The 12,088-nt window shown below is 59.9% G+C and overlaps 1 protein-coding gene across 1 annotated transcript in view; it reads right to left on the bottom strand.

Moving 5' to 3' along the window:
- The window catches only part of CCDC13 (coiled-coil domain containing 13), a 34,977-nt gene that overhangs the window by 8,354 nt on the left and 14,535 nt on the right, over positions 1 to 12,088 (bottom strand). The window contains exons 7-12 of the mRNA XM_054594493.1: positions 11,710 to 11,871; positions 9,018 to 9,194; positions 7,309 to 7,515; positions 5,250 to 5,380; positions 4,687 to 4,770; positions 2,463 to 2,585 (exon numbers count right to left, since the gene is read on the bottom strand). Coding sequence (XP_054450468.1) covers positions 2,463 to 2,585; positions 4,687 to 4,770; positions 5,250 to 5,380; positions 7,309 to 7,515; positions 9,018 to 9,194; positions 11,710 to 11,871 — 884 coding nt within the window. The remainder of the gene's footprint in view (positions 1 to 2,462; positions 2,586 to 4,686; positions 4,771 to 5,249; positions 5,381 to 7,308; positions 7,516 to 9,017; positions 9,195 to 11,709; positions 11,872 to 12,088) is intronic.

The following is a 12,088-nucleotide window of genomic DNA, read 5'->3' on the forward strand; positions in this document are numbered from 1 at the left end:
AAAAAAGGATGTGGAAGAGAACTTCTAGAAAATAGTAACATGAAAGATGCACGTGGGGAAATCTCACTTAACATAGCATAAATTCATTCTATTGCTCAAAGTGGCTATAAAAAACCTGCTGACCTTAAACTGAGTTTCAAGGGTAAGTGCGAAAGGAATAGAGAGAGAATGCATAACTTCCAAACTGGTATACAAGACAGAGAAATAAAACTTGATCCATCCAATATTATAAGAGTGAAGAATGAAGAAAAAAGAACAAATAAAAATCATGCCAAATGGAAAATATTGAGATAATTGAAATATTTCCAAATATTCCAAAAATGAGAATGTATTGATCTTTATTGTTCAGACACGAATTCTCAGATGGAACAAACACAGCAAATTACACATGAGGTCTGCCTGGAAAAAGTCCAGCCATTGTTAATATAATGAGACTGGTTTGCACAACACTGATGTAACCTGGCAGCCAAGGAGAGTGGCCTGGAACGCACATGTATGAACAATGACAACTTCACTATACTAGTCAGTAGGGGCAGTAGATGCCACTGAGTGAGCATGTGTACTGTGGGGCTGTCGCATTCAAAACGGCTGAGCGAGCAGAGCGAGGAATCTGCACCCAATTTTGCGATAAGCTTGAACAGAAGGCTGCAGCTATGGGCAACTGGTGATTGGCAGCTTCATGACGACAATGTGCCCGCTCATGCATCGTGTATTGTGCAGAGGTTTTTGGTGAAATATCAAATCACCCAGGTGACTCAGCCCCTCTAGAGCCCAGATTTGGCGCCCTGTGACTTCTAGCTTTTCCCAAAACTAAAACCACCTTTGAAACGGAAGAGATTTCAGACAATCAATGGCACTCAGGAAAATATGATGAGGCAGCTGATGGGACTGAGAGAACTGTGTGAGGTGCCAAGGTGCCTACTTTGAAGAGGACTGAGCCATCACTGTCCTATGTACAGTGTTTCTTGTATCTTGTATCTTCTTCAATAAATATCTATTTTTCATAGTACATGGCCAGATATTTTCTGGACAGATCTTGTATAACTGCTTTTTAAAAAGAGACCTATTCAGTGAAGAATAAACCATTGTGTCTGAAGCCGCTATGCCTGGTGTGGTTTCTCAAACAGAAACAGATACTTGAGTCATCCTGGTTCACAACCCCACCAAACTCAGGTACAACTCAAAGGGAATGGGTGAGAAAGCCTGGAAGGACTATATTTCTTCCATCTGGTAGACCAGAGGCTTCTACTACCCATTCCATTTCCATTACGGGAAAAGAATTGCTGTTACCTTTCTCATAGACCTGAGTAGGTCTGAAAATCAGACCCTGCCTATGCACTATGGAAAAGACAACAGTTAACGCTGATCGTTTGTCACTGCTGAGGTGGTGGCCTTCTGTTGATCACCTGCCGGCGCCCTTACCCCTTCGGTAACGGTATTCCTTTTTTCTCTTTGGCAAGCTGCCCCTCCCCCACCGGCCAGCTGCTGGAGGCTCTCCCAGTCACGATGCCTGGCCTGTGTCCAGGGAGGGACATGAGAGCGGCCCAGGCCGGCTAGACCTTCTCTTCCAGAACCCACTGCACTGCAGCTGAAAGCCACTGAGCCTTCACCGTTCGAGGGGCCCAGGGGAGACCACCCAAGGTTCCTGCCACCAAGATCCCTGGGCCTCCGTGAGCTTCTGTCCTGCTCTGCGCCTTGGGGCCCGCCAGCTTCGTCCGAATACCTCCACTGAGCCAGCGTTGGCTTCTATGGCCTGTCACCAAACAGCCCTGACGGATGTGCGAGGTGGCCTGTTAAGGCAGAAACTCGGTGGTGTCCTTTATACTGTCACTGTGCAGGTCACGTGGTTAGGCCATGTGTTGGACCGGGCAGCTGCATTTCTTGCCAAAAGGGTCACTTGAGTGAGGAGCACTGATTTATCTGAATGGAAGCCTGTCAACAGCCCCGTGGGGAAAACCATCCTCCTGGGCTGCTGCCTCAGGCCACATGCTTCCCTCGCCCTCCCCCGAGGGGCCTCGGCTCCCAGCGCCCAGCTGCCCTCTTGCTCTGTGTAAGCCTGGGCACCAGCCTCGCCTCCAGCGGCGCGCAGGACAGTGCTGTCCTCACTGCAGACTTTCCATGTTGGTGGAGCCTTGACTGATTTAACTACTCCAGAGAGTTTCTCCCCTGAGAGGCCCACCTCATGTCCCCCTGTCTGTCACAGCCCCATTGGGAGCATGCAGGACAGGGCAAACCACAGGGTGACGATCGGACCCCCAGGTTGTGGGGCACTTGGGTGGGGACACGTGCTGTGTCTGTCTGGGAGAATGGCCCGGATCAACACCGTGGGAGCCGAACTCTCCAGTAAGGTGGCTCCAGTCCCGGACGGGGCTTGCCCTGTCCCAGAGGGATGCCGCGGGCCCGGCTGTCAACCCCCCAGCCCACACAGGCCCACGAAGCGAGGCCCTGAGGCCAGGCATTACCGTTTCTGCAGGACTGCGACAAACTCGGTGAGCCGGTCGCGTTCGACCTCGGTCGCCTGCCAGAGGGCCTTGAACTCTGTCGCCTGTGCCTGCCAGCCTTTTTGTTCTGGGGAGTCGGAGAACCTGGGGACCAGGACCGGGGGGATGAAGTCATTTGAAGGGCTACCTGAAGACACACTGACCCCTGTGAGGGTGGGAGAGAGTTGAGGACAGGCAGGGGCCCTCAGAGACCGCCAGAGGGAAGGAAGCCGCCCCAGTCCCTCCTGGCACACCCGGCCCCTCTCCCCTGGCTTCTTGTCAGCCTGCCTTCGCCGGCCCTGCTGAAGTCTCTGGACCTCCCATAGCTGGTTCCAACCCCACGCCCCACCAGAGCTAGAGCTGCATCGGCACCCCTGCCCATCCGACCCCTGCCCATCCGGCCCCTGCAGGGGCCTGGAATTGGCCTGGCTGCTAAGGGCGCTGGCTCCTGGGGGCCTGGCTTCCCTGCCCCACACCCCCCTGCCCCAACCCCGCTGCAGGTCCCCGCGCGGCCCCAGCCCGGCCCACTTTCTGTGGGCCTAGACACTCGGCTCTGTGACTTGGTCTGTTCTGCTTCCCTCCTTACTATGGGGACAGCCTGCCAGCCCCTCCCCCACTAGCTGGGGTCTGGACAGAAGGTGAGCTTCACCCTCCCTCTAGCCCCCCGGAGGCCACGCGTGAGTCCCAAGCTGCTCTCTGCTCTGCCCTCGCCTTTCTGAGTGAGACCCTGGTGACTCTGGCTTTGCTCTTCCAGCGTCACAGGATGCAGGCACTTGAGCCCAGAGGCTGACTTGTTCTGTGGTCTTGGGCAGGTCCCTCCCCGTCTCTGGGCCCCGGCCGTCCTTCCGCACAGGAATGGGGTGGCTGAGTCGGGCTCCAGGACGCAGGCTCCTGCACACTCTGGCTCCTGAACACACTCTAAAGCCTTGCTGCTTGGAGTGTGGTCTCCAAGTCAGCGGCTGGGGTGTCACCTGGGAGCTCGGTGGAAATGCAGGATCTCAGTGTCTGGTCGAGACCTGCCGCTGCCTAGGAACCCACATCCAGCCTGGCGGCTCCCCGCTGCTCTGGGTGCCATGGCAGGGAGGGGCGGCAGGAGGAAGTCCCCACCCTACTCCCAGGCACCCCACCAGCCTCCACGCCCTCCCTGACAGACACATGCTCTGGGGTCATGCCCCCCACGCATGCTGACCCTGTCACTGATGGGAGGGGACTGTAAGCTCCGTGAAGGCAGGGCCTGCGCGTGGCCAGGTTCAGTAAATATTTGCATGTTGTGGGGGAAACAAGCTTGCGAACCAGCAGACTGGGCAGCCCAGGAGCGCACGGGCTCCTCCATCCCTGTGGAATGCAGAGGTCCCAGCCACAAAGGCCTGGAAGGGGTCTTGAGGGGTCATCCTGCCCATCTTCCTGCTCCTACTGCTGTGCTGAAACCGCAGCGAGGCAGCGCCTGTCCCTTCTCTCCGTAGCATGAGCCCCATTGGTCCCCCTGCCCCCAGGTGCCCTCAGATGAGTGGGGCAGTGGTAGGGCCAGCCTTGGCCCATGGTCCCTGTGCTGCCACCTGTCAGGCCAGAAGTGTCTCAGGTACTCCATGATTTGCCCAGAGCCTCACAGCAAGTCAGAGGAGGGACCAGCCCCACTCAGGGGCTGTGACCCGGAACCTGAGCTGACCTGCCTGAGGGTGGGGGTGGGGCGGGGCTCACGGCAGGGGCCCGGCTCCAGTGACAGGGCTGAGGACAGGGCTCGGAGGCAGGACAAAGCTTCTCTTTATCTCTGAGCTGGCAAGAAGAACAAAGGGCCCATTTTAGCCCCAAGTCTTGATTCTATCGCAAAGATGGGGCCAGAGAAGTGGGGGGATATCAGAGCCCTACAGCAGGCGCGCATGTGACGTGAATTCCTCCCCGAGAGACTGGTTTTCAGCGGGCAAGAGAAGACAAGGGAAGGTGCTGGGTTCCGGGCCCTGGAAGGTCCCCGTTAACTCTGTGGGAGCAGGAACACTAGACAGCCAATCAGAGGCCACGGTTGGTTCTGAAGCCTCTCGGCTTGGACGAGGCACCGGACCTCCCTGGCCTTCTGTGTCCTTAGGTAACCTCGGAAGAGCTGCTGGCCTTGGCGCGGCCTCAGTTTCCCTCCTTTGAATGGGATGGCCATCCCGGCTGAGCTCTCCAGGACGGGAAGGACTGGGAGGGCCTGGGGAACTAGGGCTCTTACCTGGGCGAGGCCCCGTGAGGACTGGGCAGGGAAGGCCACGTGAGAGAAGATTCCACCAGTGTGTGGCCCAGGCTGGTCACAGAGCTGCGCGGAGGAGAAGGGGCTCATCACCATGGGAAGGCAGGCTGGGCCCTGCCAGGGCTCCCCGGCTGGGCGGGGCGCAGGGCCAGCGGGGGGCAGGGGGCGGCCCGAGGAGCTGGCCAGCGCTGGTCCTCGCACCGGCCCTGTGGAGTTGCTGCCCTTCCCTCCAGAACTCTTGCTCAAAACGAGAGAACCAGGAGACGTCAGAGCCGAGAACAGTCCAACACAGGCTTGTGCTGTGACTCCTAGGAGCTGGTGAGTTCCGAGAGGATTTTACAGGGAGCTGCACCCAGGCGCTTTTGCAGCGCTTCACGCAGGCGCAGGGCTAATGGCGTAGGGGAGGCCCACGGACTGGAAGGACAAGGCCACAGCCATCTTAAAAGTGCACCCGTGGCTTCCCTGAACAGAGGCAGTGGGAAACATCCTGTCTTCTGAATAATTAACATTCACTTCCCAACCCCTCCGGCCCATGTGTTACTTACCGGGAAGACCCAAGCCTGCCAACGTGATCGCCGGCCTCCTTGGCCAGGCCCGGGTCCTCCAGGCACGTGGTGTACGTGGGGTTGACCTCGGGCTCACCGGACCCCTCACCCTCTCCTTTATTCTGATGATACTGCAGGGAACAGGCATGGGGTCGGTTCTCAGGGTTTGTCTCAGAGGCCTGGATGAGGCAGAAGGGGGCCTTGGCTTGATTTCGGGGCTTTCAGGGGACATGAAAGCTGCTTGTTTTCAGGAGTGAAAGGCGAGGCCTGTTTGGTGAAGGCCCTCCTTGCATGATAATGACATTGAACAATGGCTCCCTTCAGAAAGGGAGCTACACGGTGTGAGGACATTCAGGTCCCAAGAGGAAGTGCCTGGCCTTCGGGGCAGATCAGAGATTGACGTCCTGAGTGGGCCCATCTCTCTCAGCAGCGCCCCCTACGCTGCCAGGTGTGACTGAGGCCAGCTGCCTTTGTCCGCTGGAGACACTTGCGTCTCCCAGACACCTGGAGCCAGAGAGGCCAGCAGGGCCTGAGCGAGGCCGGCACCTTGCGGGGAGGCTGGGCCTCCCAGGCCTGGCAGAGGCCGCAACAGTGGAGGGCCCCAGCAGGGGGTCAGCAAGGAGCGGCCAGCTGGCATGAGCCCCAAACAACCTGTCGCACCCCAGCCCCATCCATTCGGAGCAAACTCGCAGCGTGCGCCACCTTGTCTGGCCGGCAGCGTTCGGCCCCCAGCTGGCGGGTGACCTTTAAGGGAAGGAGCAGTCTCTTTTGCGTGCCTGGAGCCAGGAGGGTGGTGAGGTCAATCAAGGTGCTGGAATGTCCAGGGTGCCCTTTCAGACTCCACTCCCCGGCAAGCCTGGGGGCCAGGAGGAGATGCCCCACTCACGGCCACCGCTGCCCTGTGCCCAGGCCTTGCCCGTGCCCCCGGCTCTCCCTCAGCTTCGGGGGCTTTGGTGTTGTCCCTCGTGGCCAGTCCTGTGGCTGCAGGACAAACCGCCAACAGCAGGCAGCACTGGCCTGGGACTGAGGGCTTCCTGGGCTCCCACCCTCCCACGGGACCACGGAGCCCTGGGGACTGAGGGCTGGGACGCTGAGACACACCTGTGGCTGAGCCTCAACCTGCCTGTGAGGCGCCTCTGTCACTGGGAAACCTGTGCTGATGTCCAGGAATCCTTCTCCCCAAAGGTCACCAAATCCTCCCACCCCACAGCGCCACGGTGCCTGACCCCCAGCAGCCCAGGCTGCACCCTCAGGTCATCAGCCAAGGAAAACACCTTCAGGAGCTCATGCATTCAGCACGCCTGTCCTGAGCCTCCGGTCTGTGTCCCTCCAGGGGGATTTGGGGAGAAAACTGGAAAATGATGGCACAGTATGATACAAGTTTGGCCTAGGGATGCACAGGGAGTCCATAGAGTGCCCAGGACGGGTACATGACAGAGAATGGCGGCCCTGGAGCTTCCCAGAGGCGCTCATGCTAGGGAAGTAAGACCCAAGGGCTGTGGGGCAGCTGGCCAGGCAGGGCAGTGGGGGCGGAAAGGGGAGGTGTGCGCACAGGCCTGGAGCAGGGAGAGAGCAGGGCCAAGTGAGGAGCTGCGGCCAGAGTGTGCAGGGGAGGGAGGGGTGGAGGGAAGATGCGGGAGGGGTGGCAGCAAGAGCTGGTCACGTGGTGCCCCGCACGCTGAATGAGGAAGTGCGACTTCCTGCTGCTGCCTGGGATGTGAATGTGAAAGCTGGCGTTCCAGCCACCATATTGGATCAGGAGGACAAGGGCCACAGCTGGGGAGTGAGGGGTGAGCTGGAAGGAGCCCGGGCCCTTGAGGACTGCGTGAGGACAGGGTGATGGGGAGGCACGGACAGGCTTAATGCAGAGCAGGGAGATGATCCGTTTTGTGCCTTAGAGAGGAAAGGGGTGTGCAGAATGGGCTGGGGAGCCAGATGAAAGCAGGGAGCCTAAGTGGGACCAGGTAGGATATGGTGCGACCTGAATAAAGGCAGGTGGAAACACATGGGAGTGGCTGAGACGTCGCTGGGTGCCGGGCTGAGCCAGCGCCCTGCTCACCTGCAGGCTGAGCTGCCCGATCTCCAGCTCCAGCTGCCGCACCTTGGCCTCCCGCTCGGCCACCATGGCGCGCAGCTGGGCCACGAGGCTGCTGCTCTGCTGAGCCTCGTTGTTGAGCTGCTGGCCCAGGCGGTGCTGGGATGCGCGCGTCTTCTCCTCCTGCAGGCTCAGGCTTCCCAGAATCTCCTGGAGCTGCTTCAGCTGGTCCTGGGGCACCAAGCAGGACCCTGGTAAGGAAGGACCAGGGAAGCCCGCCCCCGCCGCCGCCAGCACCCCACCATTCCCTGTGTCTGCGGGAACCTAACAGCGGGACACAGGTTCTCCCCTGAAAAGCAGGAGGGACACCTTTTTGCTTGCATACTGTGGGGGTCACCAGGCAGGTGACAGCTGTGCCCTTTTCCTGTCCTCAAGTGTCTTCTCCCTGAGATCAGGGCCAAGAAGGACATCCAAGGGGCTCTCGGGACGACAGAAAGCAGCTCAGATGGCGGTCCCTCAGCCAGCAGGGACAATATTCAGGTAAAAAGAAGCCCTATCCCACTCTGCTGGGACACCTGGACCCCTCCCAGGAATTCTTCCACCTGACCGAGGCTCCACCCCCTGGCCGAGGTCCCACCCCCTGAAGATGCCCCAGGGGATACTTAGGAAGTGGAAGTTCTGTGCTGAGGAGAAAAGAGGACCACGTTAGCAACTGGGGACAAAAGGGGGCTGTTGTCCATATCTCATAGTGGAGGCAAATGAGGCACAGAGAGCCCAAGGGGACCCCACTGGTGAATGGCAGGGTGGGGCTGGTTTGCAGCTCTCATCACACCACCTTCAGTGACAAAGAATGGTGGCACACTGGGACCTCAGGGGACCTCCAGCCCCACACCCGTATTTTAAAACTGGGAGCTGAGGCTCAGAGAGGGGACGCACCAGGCCTAGGGTCACACAGTGAGGTATCAGCAGAGGCAGGGCCACGCTCTCTAGGGTCTGGTGCCCCGCCCACCGCCCCACTGGGGGAAATGGTCGTGGGCTGGGGGGGCGGTGCCTAAGCCAGCATGAGTTCCCCCTGTACCCCGGCCAGCCGGCATGGCCACCCCAAGCACAAGTCGGAATTCAGAGACAGACGCTGGGGCGCCTCAGGCCCCTGAAAGAACAGGCCAGGCCCGGATCAGGGCAGCAGCGCGCCGAGGCTCATCGAAGAGGGTTAGTCAGCTAAGCCTGGGCTGCACGCAGCTGTGCGGTCTTGGACAACTTCTCTGACCAATTACTTCCCCCATCTGTGAAATGGGATTATAATATATGACCCTAGAGCCTTTGTTGGCCACTAACCGTATAAACCGTCCCCAAGGGCGCAGGAAGGGGGCGGGGCTCTGTGCTACCACACTGACAGGAACTCGTACTGGCCCCTCGGTTGTCCCTTCCATTCCTTCATTAAAAGTGACCTGGGGAGTAATCCTGCTCCTCGCCCGCACCTGTTTCTTTCTCCCTTGGGGTCCACAGGCCCAGACGTCACACAGCATGACCTCTACGCACTCTTGGGCAGCCACGGAGCTGCTCTCGGCCCTGGGGCGGGGCTTTGGGGCTGGGGCCCCTCTGCAGGTTAGGGCTTCGGGGTTCAGCAGGTGGCACTTGGGGGTGAGGGAGGGTGCCCCGTGGCCGGGCCCGGTTCCCCGGGGGCTGGGCCCTGGCTGCGGCCGCACCCCCGCCCCCCGAGCGAGGGGCCGTACCATGAGGGCGTCGATGAGTTCGTCGTCATGCCGGCCCTTCTCTGCTAGGGTCCCCATCTGACTCCGGAGGGTCTTCACTTCGCTCGCCAGCACCTTGTTCCGGGACCGCACGCCCTCAGCCTTCTTTTTCAGCTCTTCCAGCTCTCTCTGGAGGGCGTCCCGCTCACCAGCAAGTTTCTGGGAGCAGAAAGCGGGCCCTCACGCCCGCTCACTGCGAGGCCCAGAGCGGGCAGGGGGCTACCCGAAGGCCACGGAGCAAGTCAGTAGAGCCGGGGCCCTGCCTCCCAGCTCCTGCCCCAGCACGCGGCTGACGTCACTAACGGGTGACAACACTCCTTCCCTCAGCTCAAGACCACAGTCAGACACGAGAGGAAACCCACTGGCCACCTCTGGGGCCATCCTCCAGCGGCTGTCCCCACCCCTCCACCCTGCCTGAGCTGGGGATAAGAGGAAAGCCCTGCTCAGTCTAGGGCTCAGTGGGAAGTGCCTCACCCCGCGGCAGCTAGAGCAAGAAGGGAGGCTCCACCGCCACGCGCTTTCCTCAAGCACCACCCCAGGCTGCACCTGGACCCATCAGCCACGAACTGGGAACTCCAGGCTGCAAGAGCCCTCGGAGCCTCTCCTTCATTCATTCCTTCTCAAATATTTCCTGAGGGTCTACTCTGTGCTTCACATTATAGGTGCCGGGGAGACAGCTGAGAACAAAACAGAGTCCTTGTCCCCAAGGAGCTGGTATCCCAGTGGGGGAGGCTGGTGATGCCCCGGGGTGATAAATGCTGCCCGAAGGGCGGGAGGGACGGAGAGCAGCATTGACAGGGGAGGCCTCTCCGATAGGGTGGCGTCCGAGCAGAGACTGAAGGAGAAGTGGGTAAGTGCAAAGGCCCTGGGGTGGGACAGGCGTGGCTGGAACGGGGCGGCAGGTCAGGGCCCAGGGCAGAGGGGCCAGAGGCCAGATTAGGTAAATCCTCAGAGCCAAGACTGAGACACTGAGGAGGGTGTGGGGCAGTGGGTGACAGACTCTGGTTTGGTTTGAAAGGGGCATTATCGCTGGAAAAGAGTTCTCAGGTCCTTGGTGAGGTGAGTCATAGAAATGGACACCAGCAGGATGTGACAAGCCTCCCAGACTCATCCGTCACAGGGAAGCAGCCATTGCTCCCTGTGGCGCTGCCGTCTGCCCGCTGCAGGCTCTGGGGGGCACCCGGCGGGGCCAGTGCGCGGGAGGCCGGGTCCCAGGGCCAGCACTGAGGCTTATGGGCGGCCGGACGCGTCCATCATGCTCTGCTCTGTGAGAACGTGTACGTCTGAGCTAAGTGCACCGCAAGCCCAGCGGTGTCAAATCTCAGCTCCCACCTCCCTGGAACCCACTCCCCGCCTTCCCTACCCACCCACTACACCCACTCAGAGTCCTCCATCATTCCTCCTACCCGCTCCCCAGCCACCAGTCGCTGAGCCCTAGAAAGTCAATGCTCAGTGTCCCGGGTGTCCAGCCCTTCTGTTTGAGTCCTCCCGCCTTGGTGCAGGTCCTCGGTCACATCTCCTGCCCCTCATGCCTCCTCCAACCCAACCCCATGCCTGACCACATAACCGTCCCAAAACGCAGCCTGACCAGGTCCCTCCACAACTTAGAACCATTTGCCGGTTCTCCGCTGCCTTTAAGGTAAACGCCCAAACCCCTGGGCAGCACACAGGGTCTCGCAGGGCCTGCCCAGTCTCGCTCTTCCCTCCCTCAGTCCTGATGGTCTGGGATGGCGGGAGGGACGACAGGGCTGGCCATGGCCTTCCGAGCGCAGGGCCTGGCACAGGGCTCTCACGGGGGGCTGTCTCCCTGTTAGGCCTCGCTGCTAGGAAGCCCATTGCCGGGGCCGCTGACGCGGGCCACTCGGGCTGCTGGCACCTCCTCACCTCCTGGTCAAGAAAGCCCCTAGATCCCCGCCCTCAGACCACGTGTGGGGAGGCTGGCTCTTCCCCAGACCCAGGGGCGGGGATGTGAAGCTTGGCCAGTCAGAGCATCCGGCACCCTTGGCTGCAGTGATCGGCTCAGCGAGGAGGGGAACACGGCCTAAGCCAGCCAATGACACTCAGTTCTGGGATTTCATCAGAACTCCTGGGAAAGAGAAGCCCTTTGTGGGGGCTGGGTTGGAGGAGAGAAGTCAGGAGACCCCATGGGCAAGATTGAGGCTAACCCAGGAGAAAGTGGCACTGAGACCGAGCCCCAAATCTGGATCCAACTGCCTGGGTTGAGGCCACCTTTCGACTTTTTGGCTACAAGGGCCAATACGTCTCCTTTCTGCATCGGCCTGGTGGAGTTTGGCTCTGACGCTCCCCATTCGGCCAGGGAGACGCAGGCCCTGGAGCTGACCCCAGCCTGCCCCCTCTTTCATCAGTCTGGAGCGCTCCTCCTTTAAGGCCACCTCACCCTGCACATGTCCAGGACTGGGACGCTTTCCCTGTCCTACTGTGAAAGTTTCGGATCCATTACCTACAAACCAGCCAAGATGGGGCCACCCAAAGTTCACAAGCCCATCGGGAGGCTCAAGCTGGATCGGCAGCATGTGAGGAACATGCACAGAGGTGACCCAAACCCCCGGGTGTCTCCTGCCTCTCAGTGGTGCCTCCAAGTCCTTGCCAGGGCGGGCATGATCTCTGGGTCCCCCGTGCCTGGCTGACGTCCCCCCAGGAATGCATGTGTTACCTCCCAGCCTTCCTGTTTTTCCCTTTCCAGGTTGCGGATCCTCAACAGGTTTTTCTCCTGTGCCGTCAGCTTCCTTGGGTCTGGATAGATGGACAGCTCGTCGCTGGCTGTCCCCACAGACCGGCTCTGGGTCTGTCCCAGCTGTTTCTCAAGCTCTCGAACCTGAGGGTGGTAAGACTCATTGTCCCACAACCGGCCTCCCGTCAGACTCAACCGCTCATGGCAGGGGGTGGGGACTGTCCTGAGGTCTGACAGGAAACCCCACCAGACAGATGGATGTGGAGGCCTCATGAGAGAGCGACTGGGGAGGGGAGGGATCTGAGGTGGCACCGTGAGCAAAACAGGAGAAGACACTAGAGAGGTTTAGCTTGGAAAAGAG

The sequence above is a fragment of the Pteronotus mesoamericanus genome, unplaced genomic scaffold (assembly GCF_021234165.1).
Source record: "Pteronotus mesoamericanus isolate MK-2021 breed Mesoamerican mustached bat unplaced genomic scaffold, CSHL_Meso_final scaffold_533, whole genome shotgun sequence".
NCBI classification, from domain to species: Eukaryota; Metazoa; Chordata; class Mammalia; order Chiroptera; family Mormoopidae; genus Pteronotus; species Pteronotus mesoamericanus.